The sequence below is a fragment of the Malania oleifera genome, chromosome 1, assembly GCF_029873635.1.
Source record: "Malania oleifera isolate guangnan ecotype guangnan chromosome 1, ASM2987363v1, whole genome shotgun sequence".
Classification (NCBI taxonomy): domain Eukaryota; kingdom Viridiplantae; phylum Streptophyta; class Magnoliopsida; order Santalales; family Ximeniaceae; genus Malania; species Malania oleifera.
The window spans coordinates 113,959,252-113,979,520 of NC_080417.1; the positions used below are offsets into that span (position 1 = coordinate 113,959,252).

At 33.6% G+C, this 20,269-nt stretch overlaps 1 protein-coding gene across 1 annotated transcript; it reads right to left on the bottom strand.

The window, feature by feature from the left end:
- Positions 1-8,828: 8,828 nt before the first annotated feature.
- Positions 8,829-19,198, bottom strand: LOC131161478 (axial regulator YABBY 5-like). Its single transcript, XM_058117265.1, has 7 exons — positions 19,041-19,198; positions 18,662-18,759; positions 14,772-14,891; positions 9,917-10,022; positions 9,531-9,579; positions 9,286-9,361; positions 8,829-9,166 (listed from the first exon to the last, which is right to left on the bottom strand). Exons 2-7 carry the CDS (start codon positions 18,731-18,733, stop codon positions 9,050-9,052), a joined length of 540 nt encoding a protein of 179 aa, XP_057973248.1. The 5' UTR covers positions 18,734-18,759; positions 19,041-19,198; the 3' UTR covers positions 8,829-9,049.
- Positions 19,199-20,269: the final 1,071 nt, after the last annotated feature.

The following is a 20,269-nucleotide window of genomic DNA, read 5'->3' on the forward strand; positions in this document are numbered from 1 at the left end:
ATTATTATAATTAATATTTATTTTTAGACACAACCAAATAGTACTTATGGAAAATATAAGTCTTTTTTTTTTTTTTCATTCACTACATCTTCTTATGCTAGCTATGAATTTTTTTTTTTTTTTAAATTTTTATAAATTAGCATGAATAGAAAGGAGAAACTTTGCAACTTGGGCTTAGACAGAGATGATGGCTCATTGGGCCTGAGGCAGTAAAGCCCAATGTTAAAGAGCCTCTGCAGTGTTCTCTCCAAATTCGGCAGCCTTTGATCAGCATAGGAGCATAAGCCCGTGGATCAAAATCAAAGCAGCCCAACTAGAATTGTCATTGCCTAATTTGTGTGCAAGCCCAACTTTATTTGCATGGCTAATATGGAAGTCCTAACAGAGGGCACTTCACGGGGAACATCAAACTTAGCCCATATGATTAGTTTATTTCTCCTAAAAGAATAAAGTCTTTTTTTTTTTTTGAGAGTTTATGATTTTATAATATCTATTTTGCTCTAACTATCTATAATTCTTAATTTTAATTTTAACGCTTTTCATTTTTTCTACCATTTCTTCTTCTCCAAAGGATTCATCTCCCAATTATTTCATCTCTGCACATCTCATTTTTCGCCTTGTCACTCCACTTAATTTTATATATATACACACCTATCTTTAGTGAAAAAGGAAGAATGAATAATAATTCAAGATAGAAAAGGTTCTAAAGACAATAATGAGAAATAGAACTCAAAATTTTGAAGAGCCACAAAATTAGACACAAGTATGGAGGATTGTTGTAGAAAGGATGCATTATAATAATTTGACATTTGTCACCCTCGAGTCTAGGTAGGATTTTGAAAAAGAGCTCTTGAGTCTCAATGTGTAAGATCTTAATTTGAAGACATATAAGAACTTTGCGATGGTGCTCATGCTCAAATTTGAATGAAATGGTCATGATGTTTTAGAAAGGTTATATATTCATGACTATACAATAATGTTGATTTTTAAGATATTTGAAAGATTCTGTGTGTGTGTGTGTGTGTGTGTGTGTGTGACCCAAGGGTTTCTAGGCACTCTTAACTAATCTAGTGAGATAACGAGCTGCCTCTCTATCCTCCTTCCCTTGAACACAAAAATCTTAGCTAATATGATTTTTAATTCAATGAGATTATTTTATATAAAAAAAATTTCACTACATTAAGGGATATAGATCCCAAGCATTCAACATGATTAGAAAAGTTAATATTTCCGACAAAATTTCGACTAAAAATAAATTTAATCATGTGCAACATATGTGCACTTAGTGGTAGAATAAAATGAGTTAAGAATGAAATAAAATAAAAAATTAAATAAAAATATGAAGAAATCAAATGAAAGTTTTGATCCTATTCTATCAAATTCTGTTCCATTCTTATTTACATTATTAAGCATGTATTTGAGAGAGAAATAAGTCTTTTCATCTTGTTAAAGGGCACCCACATCATAGTTTGCAAAGGGTTGTGTGGGACTAGTTATAACACTCTTGCTTTAATTGGTAAGTTGAAAGTATATTGCAGTTTGACAAAAAGAACAAACTCACAACCATTGAATCTAAAGTCAGCAAAAATAATAAACAAACATGTATATATACATGAGTCACGTGGTAAATTGTAAAACAACATAATTCATTATTCATACATAACTTGAGGAAAGCAAGTGAATTAACCACATTACAAAAGTTAGTGAATTTTATAATGATTGATGAATAGTCACCTCCCTCTCAAAGAATTTTCTATACTATTTTTGCACTGACACTAGTTAGGAAATATTAAAATGATCGAGGAATCATATTCCCACTTTTCATTAATGCATTGCGCACTATATCCTACTCAAAGAATAAAACTTACGGTACTATTTAAATGATGGTTACCTATCCTATGCATACAAGACAAGTGATCACATACAAGCACAAATATTCCTTGAACAAGCTTAACTTGTGACACATCTCTATGTGAGCAAGTTGTCAATGAAGGGCTATTGGCAACAAAACTTGTAGATCGAGGTTCAAAACCTCTTCAAAATTTCATCATTTTTAATTCAAAAAAAAAAAAATTATACAAATTTGGGTTCTAATTCTAACATTGATGCTTCAATACCACATGGAAATTAAAGCATTATTAATTATTACTAGAATTTAGAACTGTCATAGTGGTTTAAACAAAGTTTTGGCATAGTCTAAAAAAAAAATTTTAGTTTGTTTAAAGAATAATAAAAGTACCATCTTATTTTTCATTTTTTCAACATTCATATAAAAAAGTTGAAAAATAATAAAAGATATTTTAAGTTTGTTACATAATGTTGAAAAACTTTTTTTTTAAAAAAAACGCAAACTTTATTGATATGCCCTCACTTTTGGCGAAGGAATACCATGATTACAAGACAAGCTAGCATTGGGAGATTACATATAAAGAAATTAAATGCCTCCAAAAAACAACACCAACAACCAACCAAAGCAGAACTGCAAATTCAAATAAAGCTAAAAAAGAAACAAATCTAAACAGGTCTATTGAAAACAAAAATAATAAAATAAAATAAAATCAAAAAATCTAAACCTACCAAACAAAAATCGAGAGGTTGAACTAATGACGAAAGGAAGTGAGAACCAACCTATCCATCCAAATGATACCTTTCAGAGAACGTGGTAAAAGATATTGTTCTTGATAGATGACATTGTTTCCCATTTCTCCTTCTCTAGCGAGAAAATCAGTCGCACAATTGCCTTCCCTATATTGATGGATCATCATGAAGTTCACTCCTTCTAGCTCCGCCACAAGGTCCTCCCAAAAATACCACAAGGTACATCTACCTTTCTGAAACCAATCAACAACAATTCGCGAGTCACTTTCGATAATTACATTAAAATAATGAAGTCGTTTGCATAAACAAATTCCTTCTAGAATTACTTTTAATTCCGCACTATTGTTCGTACCATTGCCAAAATAGTTTGAAAAAGCTGCTTTCATCATGCCATGACAGTCCCAAATAATTCCTCCATCTCCTAAAGTACTCGGATTGCCCCAACAGCTCACATCACAATTAAATTTTATCTATCCTGCTGGGGGTTTAACCTACGAAATAATTTTTTTAGGCCTGACGCAAACTCTCTAATGTTGCATTTGAAACTCTTTCAAAATTATAATGTCCGATATCTTAAAAAGAATTAAAGCTTTCAGCTAAAGAACTAACCCAGTATCGAAAACTTCTCCACGTATGATCTGCACTTTGATAAACTCCTTCCATTTTCGCTTTACATCTTTGATTCCAAATGCACCACATAATCAAATACGGAATTATATTGATTAAAAAACTTTTAATAAATGATTTTCGAGCATAGTGGAACTAGTTTGTAATTCTGTTTTTTTAGAGAAGGAACTATTAGAAAGGAATCCCCAACACCACACTAACCCGATGCCAAACCTCTGAAACCACCTCACCTAAAGAAAGAATGTGATAAGTGTTTTCCTGGTTTCTCTGCATGCAATAATCACAAACTGAAGCCATTGATATTCCTTTGGCCTGAATTCTATCATCTATTGCCAAGCATTTGAACCAGACTTTCCATAAACACATTGAGATTCTTCTAGGCAATAAAGAATGCCAAAATCAGTCATTCCACTCAAAATTATCACTTCTACTCCTTACTGCTTCCCATGCCATCTTTGTAAAGAAATTGCTGTCAGAGGCAGGCTTCCAGATGAATATATCATGACCACTTTTACTAGCTCGCACATTATGCAAGATTTCCATTGTTCTGTCAGTCCCAACCAATTCCATTAATAAATCAGAGTTCCAGTTGTTATTCAGCCAGCAATCCTTAATACACAACTTCTTGTTCGAAATATCCTCAGTGCGCACAGCTAATGGGCCTGATGTAAGTCACCTATCGAACGAAAAAAGAAGAGTTTTCACCTCTTACTAAAATTTTAACATTATCCATAACTTCTAGAATGGTGGTTATCATTGATTTCCAGAACTGAGAGTCATTTGGTCTCCTCTTCTTTATTAATGAATGATCATTTCTACAATATTTAGCCCTGAAAAAACCTGACCATAGATTGTTAGAAGTGAGCAGTTTGAACGCAAATTTCATGAGAAGAGATTTTTGGACTTCTTTAAGATCTCTCAAGCTCATACCCCATTCCGAGGTAGGTTTACAAATTTTCTCCCAAGAGCGCCAATGAATCTTCCTTTTACCTTTCACCTCTCCTCATAAAAAATTAGTAAGAATAGAGTTGATGCGAGAAAATGTGACCTGCGAAACATTAATAACCGACATCAAATGTATCGGCATGTTAGACAACACATGCCTTAATAAAATCAATCTTCTACCTTATGAGAGCAACTTATATTTCCACCCTACAATTTTCTTCCTAATCTTCTCCACAAGAGGTCCAAGATCCTAGTAGACAATTTTCCAGAAACCAAAGGAGCACCCATGTGACTGAGAATTTACCTTTCATAAAACTTGTGATTCTCTATAAACCATGTTTTTGAGCAGGAGTAATGTATTTCGAAAGGAATAATACAAAATTTGTCTTGCTGATTTTTTGACCAGATCACTTATGCATTTTCAGAGTGTAAACCAAATTTCTAATATACATTTTCCCATCATTTACAAAAATAAGAATATCATCCGCATAAAGCAAATGTGAAACCAAAGGGGCCTTAATCGGATGATTAAATTGTCCAATACAACTTGTCTCACAGTTTTTCCTAAGCAACTTTGTCAAAACCTCATCCATTATGATGAATAAATAAGGAGAAAGTGGATCCCCTTACCTCAAGCCTCTAGTCGACTAAAAAAACCCTTTAAAGGTTCCGTTCATCATAACGGAAAACCACGGGGACTCCACACAATTTTTTTTGAGCTTGCAAAACCTCTTAGAGAAGCCAAAAGCCTTAAGAACCTCCAGAAGAAAATTCCAATTCACTTTGTCATAAGCCTTAGCCATATCCAGTTTTTCCATCACATTGCCTTCAGCCATTTTTTTTATGCAAAGAATGAATCATTTCCTATGCAAGCGTAATATTCTCAAAAATACTATGCCCGGGAATAAAAGCACCTTACTCATGCGAGACCAACTTATCAACAATATCAGTTATTTTAAAAATAATAATCTTGGAATTGTAAGTCATAGAGCACAAACTAATAGGCCGGAATTTATCAAAGCTAGGAGGATTGTCCACCTTCGGAATTAAAATAATAAACGAAGAGGAAAAGAACTTGGAAAGAGGAGTGCCCTGAAAAAAAATTTTTGCCGCATCCAAGACATCTTTTTTAACAATGTTCTAGCAAGATATATAAAATTCAAAACCAAATTCATCTGGTCCCGAACTGTTTTCTTTGAGAATAGAGAACACTGTTCTTTTAACTTCTTCTTCCGTTGGTTTGGTGCAGAGAAAATTATTATCAGCACTTAAAATCTGCCTTTGAATCAATTTGAAGAGATCACAAGGTTCAACCACTGAAGACTCTGAGAGAAAATTTTGATAAAAAAGCAGCATCTTCATTATTTATTACTTCTGCACCATCCAATATCCTCCCGTTGTTTATAACCATACGGTCTATACGACCCTTATTTTTCCTCTGATTGATAACTAAATGGAAGAATTTAGAGTTTTGATCCCCTTCAATCAACCATTTTTTTTTTTTTTTCGCAATTTGTCCTAAGTGAGATGCTTCCCTATTCTCCCACACCTGAATCTCCAACTTAGTAATCAATTAATCGGCTTCGACCTCCTAAAAAAAACCTAATTGTAGCTAATTTTCTAGAGATTCCATCTTTTCCTTGAGAGCTTGTAGGTTATTGCCTACTCTCCCAAAGGCATTTTTATTCTATGCATGTAAAACGAAATTGGTTCTCTTAAGACGAATAGCAAGTTTCAAGATACCCTAGATCAAGTCATTCTTGATCTAGGCATCTTTAACACACGACAAAAACAATTCATGCGAGCTCCACATATTAAGGAACTGAAATTGAGTAAGGCTATACAAAGAGACTGACGTATCTGTATAAACCACCATGGGATTATGATCTGAGGATTTCCGACTCAGATATTTGAGTTGAGCCGAACCATAGAGGTTGGAAAAAGCATTATTAATGAGAACTCGATTAAGCTTAGCCCAGCTATGAGCCACCCCTTCATGGCCATTGCACCATGACATACGAGGGCATATGTTTGATAAATCAAAAAGACCACAATGATATAAACAGTCATTAAACTCCATTATAGGTAAGAGTGGTCTTGGATTTTCACCAATTCTTTCGGCATCCGTTCGAATAACATTAAAATCACCCAGGACCAACCAAGGAAAATCCAAAAATTGGCATTCCTCCAGTTGCTGCTATAATTCTCTTCTTTCAACATAAGAACATTTGGCATAGACAAAACTTACCAATATCCTTTGGCCTTCCTTAAAGAACTTTTCGGAAATCATCTAAGTCGTGATTGAAATCACCTCAAAGGCATTCATATCCTTCCAAAACAACCACAATTTACGGCCCTGATTTTCATTCGAAGTAAAATGGTGATAATTCAGAAAACTACACAGCATTACTATCCTCTCCTCAACCACAAAAGGTTTTGAAATAGCAAACAAACCAACATTAAACTTATTAATCAACTTCTTTAACCTACCTTTAGACCTGCCCAACCCTCTAATATTCTAAAAAAAAATTGTATCAGACATAAATTTAATTTATGCGGTCTGATGTGAACCCTATGGGATTTCCTCACAGATTTTTCCTTTATGGTTTTAGTGTTTTCGGGAGTCCATCTCTGCCCTGTATCAAACTCATACATTTTTTCTTTGCCTTTCAATGCTAAAATTTCACCTTCCTCCCTCTCTAACGAATAGCCCAGAGCCAATTTCCCCTGATGTAAACCTTGGTTCCTACCTTCAGTTAGTTTAATACTATTCACATGATCCACTTTCTCTTGAGACATAGTTTCACCATATGGAACTCGAGCATCATCATCACACCAGTCTTCCTCACACTCCTCCTCATCATTCTTTGTTGAACCTTCATTTACCTTATTTTCCAAGCCTCCCTGTAGTACATAAGAGTTTTGCCTTGCAAGTTCCCCTTTTTCTTGAGCCACAGGAATTTCCGTTAATACAGGACACCTATCTATGGTCCTCTTCATCATCGGCACATTACTGGGTCCTGCTTCTTGCTCCACCTTCTTTGCCTCTTTATCCATATCGATATTGGTTTCCATTACACCATCATTAGTCTTTGGTTTCGATATCTTTTTTTCTTTATATTTTCCATCATCCCTTCGCTTCTCTCCCACCCTACAAACAATCGAGGTATGTCATTGCCGACAATATTTAGAGTAAAAAAAATTCATCCTTTCATATTTGGTCTCTTGCCAAATGCATTGTTTCAGAGATAAAACAAGAGAAAATCCCTTTACTGGCTCTATCATCAGGTGACTTCCACACAAATATGTGCCCCTGAGGCTCTCGTACGATTGATTGTTACATTATCGGTTCCAAGATAACGACCAAAACGAGTCACTGTAATTTGTAGAAAATCTATTCGGTAAAACTGCATTGGTAACCCTGGTAAGAAAATCCATTAAGGAGCCAATGAAAATTCTTTTTTGACATCAAAATCCTTCGTCCATTTGAACAGCTGAAATGAACTGCCTTCCATAGTTCTACCTTTTCTTGTCCAACCATGCAAAAAATAATGTTCGTTTTTCATGTGAATTAACACATGATAATCATCCATAACACTGATCGTTAGAATTTTTGTCAAGCCCCATGTTTTCATAATCAATAACCGAATTTTATCAATAAATGGACGATTCCACAAAAATTTCATCACTAATGCAAAACAAAACTCTTCCTCGGCCTTAACCATTTTCGCTTCTGAGAAAATAAATCTCAATTCACTTTTAATATTAACTGGCAAACTCATAGGAATTTTGAATGCAGGTATCTTCACTTTTTTATTCACGGCTTGCACATACGACTGCATGCCGGAACCAGCTTGGACGGCATTCCCCACCGACGGTGAGGCCATCGGCCGGGGACGACCTCACCGTCGGCGGGGGACAACACCTTCCCAAAGATGGATTGTTCTCGGTAAAGAGTTTCTATACTTATCTAATTGCTTGTCCTGTGAATGGAAAATTCTCTGGAGTCCTTTACTTCCATCACAGTCTCACTCTTCTTATGGTTCTCAGCTAAGAATAAAATTTTAACTTATGGTTCTCGTTACGCTCAATTTGTCATCTTTGCAGAGAAAACTCAAGAGTCTGTCGTTCAAATATGTTTCTGCAGTGCAAGTTCAGCCTTTTTATTTGGAACTCCTTCTTTCTCCGTGTCCACTGGGCCATGCCTGAGACATTACAAGGCTTGTTAAAAAGCTGGTCCAATTCGAGATTAAAAGGTGATGACAGGAAACCTAGATTGGCTATCCTTCTGTTGGGAGATATGGAAGCAAAGGAATGCTAGGGTCTGTGGTGATAGCTTTAGCTCCCATTTAAGCTAGCGTAAAAAAAGAAAAGCTCTGGGCAACCTCTTTTCTTTTTTGGAGTCGTTCCTGCTCAAGCTTGGAATCCTGGGAATGGAATCAAATCATTTCTTATTGTTCGAGTATTAGCCTTTAAGCCTTCTTTTTGAAGCTGCTTATGACATCTGTGTATCCGGACTCTGCTTTCAAGCTCCTTGCTTGAGAGTAGTTTCGCTCACCTTTGATAAATCTGCCTTTATCAGTTAAAAAAAAATTATACTTCTAATGAACCAATAACAAAAAAAAAAAAAAAAAACGAACAGAAAGACATGTAATCACTTTAGGGCCAAAGTGCATCATTGTCTATTTCCCTCACGGGTGCGCCCGCGCGTACACACACACACAAACATAAATTCATACATGGATAGACAGAGAGAGAAATCCCTCTCATGAGGATCCAGTTTTAGGTCTGTAGTTTTAAATAAAAATACACACTTGCATGCATTCTACTTGTAAATATATAGATATATATATATATATATGGGCATAGATAGGTTGGGCTAGTAGAATCCTTGAGTGGTGTTTCTTGTAGCCTCCTCACAGAACGCATCCCCAATATTTCCTTTGTTGCTGCCGCCGGGACTTAGCCCAAAGTGGATGTGAGGGAAATGTGCCCACTGCATTCCATCATAATTTAAGCACTCATTGTTAAAGGGTTATGTCATGTTTGGTTTGCAGAATCAGAAATTAATCTTCAAATGATAATAAAAAAAAATCCATTCTTGTGATGGCTCACATTTTTCGCTGCAGCGCTGAAAGCTTCTCTGTGGCTAATATCAGGATTCAATGCTTTTATCCTCTGGATCTCCTCCCTGTGGAAAATTGCAATATATAAAAATAGATCATAGCTAAGCTCCGGTAACGAATGAACAATTAACACTAGTACTAATTAATTATAACATTAAACTTTTATATTGCAAGTCTTAGGGTCCTATGTATTATTTATTAATGGAAGGCAATAAATTAATAAGGAAAACTCACTTAATGAACCTATTGTATGCTGAGGGAACACGTTGTCTCTTCTGAGAGTCTATTGAATTCATTGGACCAAAAGAATAATGTGTTAGCTTTCTTTTTCTTTCTTGAAAGAGCTAAAAGTAAACGTACAATAGTAGTAACAACACAATTAACTAAGTTCATTGCACATGATTAGGATCAATTGCAGGTGATGATACAGTTGAAACTAGCCCAACCAATAGTTAGGGAATTGAACATGCTAGCTGGTGCATGACATTATGGGACAACAGCATAATAAAAGCGTACCTTAGTTAGAACTAGGTTTTGGGTTCAAAGGAGATAAATATAATATATATATATATATATATATATATATATTTGGAGAGAGAGAGAGAGAGAGAGAGACTTACGACGGATTGCAAGTTCATTTTCTGGAGGATCTGATGCAGAAACCTTGTTACTATTGGAAGAAGACCCAAAATCCTTAACGGAATCTTGGACGTGTTGGTTCTGTTTCTGAAAATTTTCTTATATCAATCAAATATAAATATATAATGCATATATTTCCTATTTTTTTAATAACGATAATAACAAACAAAACCAAACCTTAGTCCCACTAGGTAGGGTCGGTTATATGAATCCTTTTCTGCCAATTTATGCGATCATTGACCATTTCTTTTGATAAATTCAAGGATATTAAATCCTTACTCAGTATCTCCTCCCAAGTTATTTTAGGTCTACCCTTACTCCTTCTACTGCCCCCCATAGTAATTAAGTCACTCTTCCTCATAGGTGCACTATGTGGCCTACGTTGCAAGTGTCCATACGGCCATCTGAGTTGCCCCTCCCTTATCTTATCTTCTATAGGAGTTACACCTAACTTATCACGAATATGCTTATTCCTTAATTTATCTTCAATGTTATACCACTCATTAATCTAAACATTTTCATCTAGGCAACTTTTACTTTTTGGATATTATGTTTCTTCGTCGCCCAACATTGTGGTCCATATAGCATAGCTAGTCTTATAGTTGTCCTATAAAACTTCCCTTTCAATTTTAAAGGTATTCTACGATCACAGAGTACACTTGAAGTACTTCTTCATTTTACCCAACTCGCTTTAACTCTATGCATTACATCATCTTCAATTTATCTTTCAGCTTGCATAATAGATCCAAGGTATTGAAATCTACAAGTGCTATTTATTTCTTCATCATCAAGTTTAACTTTGTCTCCAATAGTCCTCCTATTATTATTAAAATTACATTTCATATATTTTGTCTTATTTCTACTTATCCTAAAGCTTCTAGATTCCAAAGCTTCTCTCTATAATTCTAACTCAGCCTCTACTAAGTCCCTAATTTCGTCAATTAATACAATATCATTTGCAAACAACATACACCATGGAACCTCCTTTTGAATACTTTTAGTCAATTGGTCCATCACTAAAGCGAAAAGATAAGGGCTCAAAGCAGATCCTTGATGTACACCTATGATGATTGAAAATTCTCTAGTTTCTCCATCTATAGTCCTTACACTAGTTATTACTCCATCGTACATATCCTTAATGACATCGGTATACCTACTACATACACTTTTTTTTTTCTTTCTAAAACCCACCATAAAACTTTCCTAGGTATTCTATCATATGCTTTCTTAAGGTCAATAAATATCATTTGCAAGTCCTTCTTCTTTTTCCTAAATTTTTTCATTAATCTTCTTAAAAGATAAATAACTTCTGTGATAGATCTCCCAGACATAAAACTAAGTTGATTTTTTGAAACTTTCGTTTCTAACCTTAATCTTTGTTCAACTACCCTTTTCCATAGTTTTATCGTATGACTTATAAGTTTAATTCCATGATAGTTATTGCAATTTTGAATATCTTCTTTATTTTTGTATATAGGTATTAAAGTATTTTTCCTCTATTCATCTGACATTTTCTTAATTTTTATAATTATATTAAATAAATTAGTTAACCATATAATTCCGTTATCACCTAAGCATTTCCAAGCTTCAATTGAGATATTATCTGATCCCATAACTTTTCCATTTTTCATCTTTTTTAGTGCAAATTTAACTTTGTTAACTCTAATTTTGTGAATAAATCTCATATTTTTAGCCTTTTCCTAATTTGACAATTCCAAGTTTAAGCCTTCTATTTGGTTTTTATTAAACAACTCACTATAAAATAACTTCGTCATCTTTCTTTAATGTCTTCGTCCTTAACCAAGACAATATCATCCTCACTTTTTATACATTTTACATTTCCTGAGTTCTTTTTCTTCCTTTCTCTAGCTTTAGCAAGTTTAAATATATCTCAATCTTTCTCCTTCTTTTGTGCCTAATCTATCATACAAACTATTAAATGCTCTATATTTAGTTTCACTAATGACCTTTTTTGCATCTTTTCTTGCCTCCTTATATTTTTCAAAGTTATCTCTATTTCTATGTTTTTTCCATATTTTATACCAAATTCTTTTTGTCTTTATGATTTTTTTTACATCTTTATCCCACCACCAACTCTCTTTACTATTGAGAATCTTCCCCTTGATTCACCTAAAATCTCCTTTACTATCTTTTTAATAGAGCTAACAAATCTATTCTAAAAAGTATTTATACCTATAACATCCCCTATGGTCCAATCCTTATCTTTGATCATTTTATCTTTAAATTTTATTATATTTTCTCCTTTTAGGTTCCACCATCTAGTTCTCTTACATTGACTTATTTTATCTTTTTTCGTCCATTTTTTAATACATATATCTATCACTAAGTCTATGTTGTATGGTTAGACTTTCACCTGGAATAACTTTACAATTCTTGCATGATAAACGATCTACCCTCCTAATTAAAAAATAAATTTATTTGACTTTTATTTTGTCTACTTTTAAAGGTTATTAAGTTTTATTCTCTCTTCTTAAAGTAAGTATTCATTATACTAAAATCATATGACATAGCAAAGTCTAAGATCATCTCTCCGAACTCATTTTTGTCTCCATATCCATACCTTCTATGTATTCTCTCATAATTTTTATTATCTCTTCCAACATGTTCATTCAGATCCCCTCCTATAAATATTTTCTCAATCCCTGTTATGCATTGTATAATACTATCCATATCTTCCCAAAATTGTCTCTTAAGATTTTATGCTAAGCTGACTTGAGGAGCATAAGCACTAATGATATTTATTATCCCTTGTCCTAATACTATCTTGATTTTTATAATTCTATCCCCTACTCTAGTTACATCCACAACGCCATCTTTTAAGTTTTTGTCTATAATAATGCCTACTCCATTCTTATGTTTTTCTTTTCCAGTGTAGCAAACTTTAAATCCTGATTTATCAATTGCTCTAACTTTCTCCCCCACCCACTTAGTTTCTTAAAGACAAATTATATTAATTCTTCTTTTGATCATTGTATCCATAATTTCCATGCTTTTACCCATAAGTGTCCCTATATTCTAAATTGTTAATCTAATCCTAATTTCCTGAAATAACGTCTTTACCTGCCCGCGTCCAGAATGATGCAGGAACTCTCGCATATTTGACACCGTACCTGGGTACCGACACGGCGCGTCGCTTCGAGGCGACGACTTAGCCCACCCTCGCCCACTTTTTGCTACACCCGGGTGGTTCAAGTGCAACGCATCATTCGACATCATAGAAGGTTGTTCCTCCTTCCCATGTTCATTACATTAGAAGTTAAGGGAGCCTTGTCTTTTGCTAACTAATAAAGCTACAGAAGTTGTCCCTCTAAAAAGAAAATTTTTTAAAACAACCTATTTTGAAAACAACCTAAGTGAGTGACTAATTAGTTGTGGAAACTAATACTTGGTAAAAGTAAGTAAGAAAAATGAGATTATGTGGTTGTAGATGTTTCAATTAAAAACCATTTATGTATATATTATCCAACATGCCATTGGAAGAATTACTTAGTGAAAAAAAAAAAAGAGATAATGTCATGGTTAGCAAAATAAATGAAGGAAGGGACAATTACATGGAGAAGAATTTTGATATGCATAATCATGTTGCTGTACTCATTGAAGTCATAAATAAATAAATAAATAAAGTTGACTCAATTAGATGTGACTTGTTTTATTCTCATGTAAAGCCCTTTGTAGAGGAGAAGTTTTTTTTTTTTTAGGCTATAAATGAGATGAGTAACACAATACTTAAGGTCCAAATGGATTCTCAATAGAATTATTTTGACATTGTTGAGATATGTCAGTAAAATTTTTTTGAATTTTTAGGACGAACAAGAGAACTTTGCATAAATATTGGATGCTCTATATTTTTGGCTTTAATCCCCAAGAAGAATATTGCCATTCAAGTTTCAGACCTATAACATTTTGGAGAGGAGCATCCAAGTAAAAAAAAAAAATGATAAAAAGGCTGTGGGTTGGGATTAAATCTTCTTTTGATGAATAAAAGTCTTTTTCAAATAAATGGATTTGGATATATGACTTGGAAATTAATAGTTTATGAATGATGGTTATTTCTATGAACGATGTGAATGGTTACAACAAATAGCAACCTTGAGAAGCAGGAGGCAAGCATGGCAGGGGTATTGGAGAAGGGTTAAAAATGTTCCAATAGAAATTATAAAATATGGCAAGCTTTGCAACTAGAAATAGCGTTCTTCCATTCAATTTGGAGTATGACAATGTGGTAAGGGTCTTTTAAGGAGATCCTTCCCTATTCTTAGCATAAAATCTTAGTAAAAGGAGACTTAAAGAGAACCATATGAAACTTAAGAGAAGGAAATAATCTTTGTTACGTTGTTCAAGAAGACTTCTTATGAAGCAAAAATATACTATATGCTTTCTATTAGTGAAATTATAAGCTAGTCAAAGTACAAGAAAGGAAAACGGATTCCTTGCTAAATGGACCCTTTTACTTTGTTTTGATTAAGTAAACTAAATTGCTAGGAAGAGAGAAATAAAAGCTCTACTTGCACAGGAAAGGGTTTCGTCTTGATGCGATCAATTAATTTTTATTTTATGGTTGAAGGAAGGATTTTCTATATCCTTTGGCAATTTTCTCAATCTTTTGTAGTGGGGTTTGGTTAAACTTAAATTAATTGCAGTTGATTTTTGTTGGCTTTCTATCTTTTCCTACTTTTCATTTTCTATTCTTTTCTTTGTACACTTCTCATGTAACTTTTCTTTTTGGTTTTGAATGAAGTTATTATTCCTAAAAATAATTTATTATATAGTACATATTTTTGCCTTCAATTTGCATTTCCTAATTAATTCTCAAACCTGAAGATCTTGGAGTTGAGCAGTTTGTAGCAAAGCTCCCACACTCAACGAGAGCAAATTAGCACAATGTCCACATCTAACTGTTACAATGGTGTTATAATTGGTACAAGGAACACTCACCTGCAAATTAATTTAAGTAAATTAAAAAGTATAAACAAAAAATTATGTCAATTCAAGTTAAAATTAAGATGCACTTAGAAGTAGATTACAAGCATTTATCATTTCTCTCTCTCTCTCTCTCTCTCTCTCTCTCTCACACACACACACACACACACACACACGTGTACACACGCAGAGTAAAGTGTCAATCTACTTAATTAGAAATTTTTGTATTAATATAAATGTCCTTGTAATTTTTTTTCTAAATAAAACCTACTCTTAAACCCTAATTTAATAATTCAATCAAGGTTTTAGATTGAACTATTGAAATATTTTTGATAAAGAACTCTTGACTTTAATATTAGGATGTTAGATCAATATTATTCAATATGATTGGAATATGGTATAAACTTAACTTAGTTGTATATTCTACAATGTTTTGAGCATAGGATGAATGTATGACCTAATTGAAGTACTATATGATGTGTTTGATTGGCCCAATTAGTCAAGGCCTTACTAACTATATTTTTAGAAGTTAGATAACCACTAGCCACATAAAACATTAAACATACAAACAAACATCCAAGACTAAGCTAGAAAAATCCACGTCAAACACTTTGCAAAACTAGATATTTAATACACACAAAACATAAGGATGGAAACATCAACCTAAATAGCTACTCCTAAAACCAACGCCTACACATTCCTGTGAACTTCCTACCATATAGATCATGATAAGTTCTAATGGAAGCAAAATTTTGTTTTGCTCCCATTTCCCACAAAGATCTTCATGTGTTCCCAACTGGTAGGTTTGAGTTTGCAAAAATTTTTACAAAGACCCCAACTTGTACTTCTGAAATTAGATTTTGGGTACCAATTTGCGACGTCGTACCTATGTTTGACATTGATCACCACTTTCCATAAAGTTTCGTCTTCCTTACTGAACCTCCATATCCATTTTCCCATAAGAGCTTTGTTCATATTCTTTAATTGCTTGATTCCCAGTCCGCCTTGTTTTTTTGATTGAGTAATTGAGCTCCATTTGGAAAGTTTGGAAAGAGAGGAACAGAAGAATCTGTAAGGAAAACTACTCCACCGCCACTAAGGTGTATGATAAATATTTATCAAATCTGTACCTTTGGTCTAGATCAAACTCTTTGCTGTCTCATCTAAATTGGGAAGAGTTTTTTGGTATTTTCTATGATTTGGAAGGGTGATTAAGTTCATCCTTTCCCTTTCTTTTGTTTCTCTATTTCGTTCGGGAGGATTGAAACTTCTTGCTTGTCGCTCCTTTAATAAATTTACCCTTTTTAAATATATATATATATATAGTACCAAAATGCCCTACAAGTTCACCTAAAAGTTTTTCGATAGAAGTTAAATGAACTTGTGTATCATGAAAAGGGACTAGCTATATGTTACATATATGATATGATTGTTAAGATAACTTAAAACATGTAGTAACTTTGCACCACTATTAGTGTTCACTTTAAGTACAAGTTCGCTCTTCCTATGAAAGATTTAACTAAGGATATATGAGTTGATAGCTCGTCCTTATGGTTGGGCTACCTTGTTGACGGCTCGCCTGTATCTTTAATTGGAGTACCTTGTGATAAGAGGTTGCTTCCTTTGCTCAAAACAAATTAAAAATGTTCTCTTGTACCTTTGTCTTTCCTCCATCCAATCATCCCTTTTACAACTTTGGTTTTTTTCTTTCACACTATAATCGTGTCATGCACACTTGTAAGTCCAAGATCTACTTCATGTATACATGTATATATATATATCTTCCAATGCAAATTAATTAAAATTTTAAATTTTGGTTTTGTCCCTACCCATTAAAGTTTTATGTGTGTGTGTTGTCCCCGGGTTATAAAAAAAAATTAAAATTAAAAATTGCAGAAAAGAGTGGTTCTAAGAATGACAATCAAATAGAGTTCATGCTATATGTCAGAACTTCCATGAAATTAACCAATAAAGTCAGTAAAAAGTCAACTGGACCCCTCATAAATACCAATCTTTCTTTTTTCATGAAAAATCTCATAAAAACAAATCAAGATAAGTAAAATCCCACAACCTCAAACATAGTAATTATCTGCATAAAGCAAATGCAGTAGTGCATGCACTTCCACCGTATTATTAGTTTTGGAAAAATAAACGCATAAAATAGACGAAGACGGAATAGTGCATGGAGAGAGAGTTGAAGAAGAAGAAGAAGAAGAATATTGTTAAATATATAATTTCTTATGCATGCATATATGATGTTTTCTTAAAATAAGAAGACAGCATAGACACACACCACGCTCTCGCCCTCTAACTGCCCCATTAATATATGATAGCCGAGGGGTTAATTATCAAATATGCATGCAACATTAACATATATTACCATTTACTATATATCTGTATTAACTTAAACACTTTTCCATCATTAATGTTCTTTTTTCTTCTATGTATACGTTCATCAGTGCGCTGTCCTGACACCAAACAAAGGCTTGCATCAAAATCATGAAAGTGGGGAGAGAGAGAGAGAGAGAGGAAAACGACTTGACTAGATCAGAAAGCACCAAAGCCATAATTAACCACATGCAGATCAGCTAGCCCCCTGAACATATATATATATATATATATATATATAACATTATATTGAATATATATATATATATATATATCTATACATATGCATATACATTTATATTGTATAATGTATCATGTATGTATGTTGCAGCAGCGAGGCTTGCTTGCTTGAAGAGGCTTATTTGAAGACAAATGGAAGTTGTATTAATTAGTAGTCACCCATTAATTAATTTCAGTTGCTGTTTCTTGGTCAAGATTGATTATAAGCACTGACCAACTAAATCAACACCCCCATGCCAGCTGCATGGTTAATTAATAAATAAATAAATAAATTAGCTGATCTATCAAAGATTATAGCATGATCTGCTAATATGGATCACATTAATCACTATAGCATAGTGCTGCATCAATGTAAACCCAGTAAATTAACTAGTACCATAGCAAACAACATTAAGCTGCGCTGGTGATTAATGATGCACTACATACATCTACAGCATATATATTTTATATTTTGAGGACAGCTTAGCTAGGTTTTGAGCTTAGTTAGGTTTTGGCAACAGCTATCTAAGCTACTACACAATCGGTTTTGGTGTTGTGTATCAACCTCTGTGTATCATTTAGATCTAACCCTTAGCTTATTAGGCCCCTAGTGATCCACTAATAAGCAATGCATGAACCCCTAGCTTATTTGTCCAGAACACCTTTTTTTTTTCGGATCTCTTCATTATCCCAGCTAAATACCATCTGAAGATTTGAAAATTAACATAGGATCATAAAAGAAAACTGCTTGAGTTTTTTCAGTGGGGAAAAATATAGAATGAGTAAATTAAAAATATGGGTGGCTGATCCACTTTCCGAATAGCAAAAACCCTAGCCAGCTAGCTGCTACCTACTTTTTTCTCTTTTGAATGATTAACAGATATTACATATTAATTAAGAGAGAAAAGAGGATACAGAGGGTAGCTACCTACTTTTTCTTCTATATAAGCTAGGCAAATATGATTTCCAACTAGGTAGAAAATTCACGGATATATATATATATATATATATATATATATATAAAGTTTTAACATCCAATTAAATATATTAATTAGTTCAGCAAAACAGTGGAGGCTAGTACGCAATTAATTAAACCCTCGCACGCACTTACAGAAAAGGGAAAGCAAGTAAGATTGAGCTGATGAAGAGTACTATATATGAACATGTATGTGTATTACCGCTAAAATGGTGTTGCAGGAGTTGCAGTGCACATAGCAAACACGTTCGAAGGAGGCATCCTGCAGAGACATTCTAGCTAGCTAACTAGTGCAGAGCTCTGGATCACGAGAGAGAGAGAGAGAGAGAGACAGAGAGAGTTAAAGATGGATTGATGTAATTGGAGCAAATGTTTGGTGGGATTAATGGTATAGAGGGGGAGGAGGGGGGATTTAATAAGAAGGGGGGAGATATAGTGTGTGTCTGTGTCTGTGTCTGTGTGTGTGAGAGAGAGAGAGAGAGAGAGAGAGAGAGAGAGAGAGAGAGAGAGAGAGAGAGTGTAGTGTGTGTATGGTAATGGTATGATTGATGGGAGAGAATGAGTGGGTGCGAGTCTCCAACCTTCCCGGCAAGTGGCAAGTGGGTTTCTACAGCGGACGAGGGGGGCGATATTTTTTGCTTCCTGCTTAAATATTCATTGGACTATGGTTAGCTTCTCGGGGAAACAACAAACACACCGTACTACCCACGCGTGTAAGCACGCGTACATGGCCCAGAAACAGAATTATTCAATTAGGGCAACACACCATAACAAAGGGATGACATTAATTATTTGGGAAATACTTGTAAAGAATAAGAAATTATTAGATATATTAGGTATATGTATCAAGACCAATGTAATTTTTACATATTTATAAAAATAATTATAATTACCTAATTTACTTGAAATATATATATATATATATATATATATAAACAAATGGCAAAATTATATCAGTCTCCGTATATTTAATATTTTCTCATAAATTAAGAATGGTTCCTCTGTTTCTCTTATTTGTACGAATCCAAGTATCATCATCTTATTATTGATGGATTCTAAATTGTACATGTATGGAGGAATTGTTTCTTATAAGTAATTCTATTTTATTTCCTTCCAATAATACAATGTCATGTTGATGAAATTTAAGATCAATATAAAAAAGAATTCAATTATTCTTACAATTTAAACCATGTGCATGCATGGTGAAATGAAATTTAATTCATCAAAAGTAAATCACCACCCCCCAACTTTTTTAGATACAATGGTCTCTAAGTGATAAAATCCAGTTTTGAGAAAATTGTATCTTTGTTATACAAAGACACTCAAAAGTAGACTATTATATATAAGTTTACAACAAATATTTAGAAATCAAGATCTTAAATTAAAGGAAAATAAAATAAAGATATTAACTAATTTTCTTATTTAAAGGGATTACAAATCACCTAAATACAGGAAAGAATATCTCTTAGTTACCCAAAATTAAGCCAACATAATCTTAACACTCCCTCTCAAGTTGGAGCATGTATATTTAGCATGTTCAACTTGATTTTTAGCTTCTTAAACACATTTCCTCCAAGAGCTTTCATAAAGATGTCTGCTAGCTGCAAATAAGATGGGACAAATTTGGTGATGATCTTACCATCTTGTATCTTTTCTCTTATAGCGTGACAATCAAGTTCTATGTATTTGGTGCACCCATGATACAGTGGATTTGCCACTATGTGGAGAGCAACTTGCTGGTCTTATAGAAACTTGTAATAATCCGAACCCATAAAATAAAAGAAAAATAAAAATAAAAGATAAGAAAAAG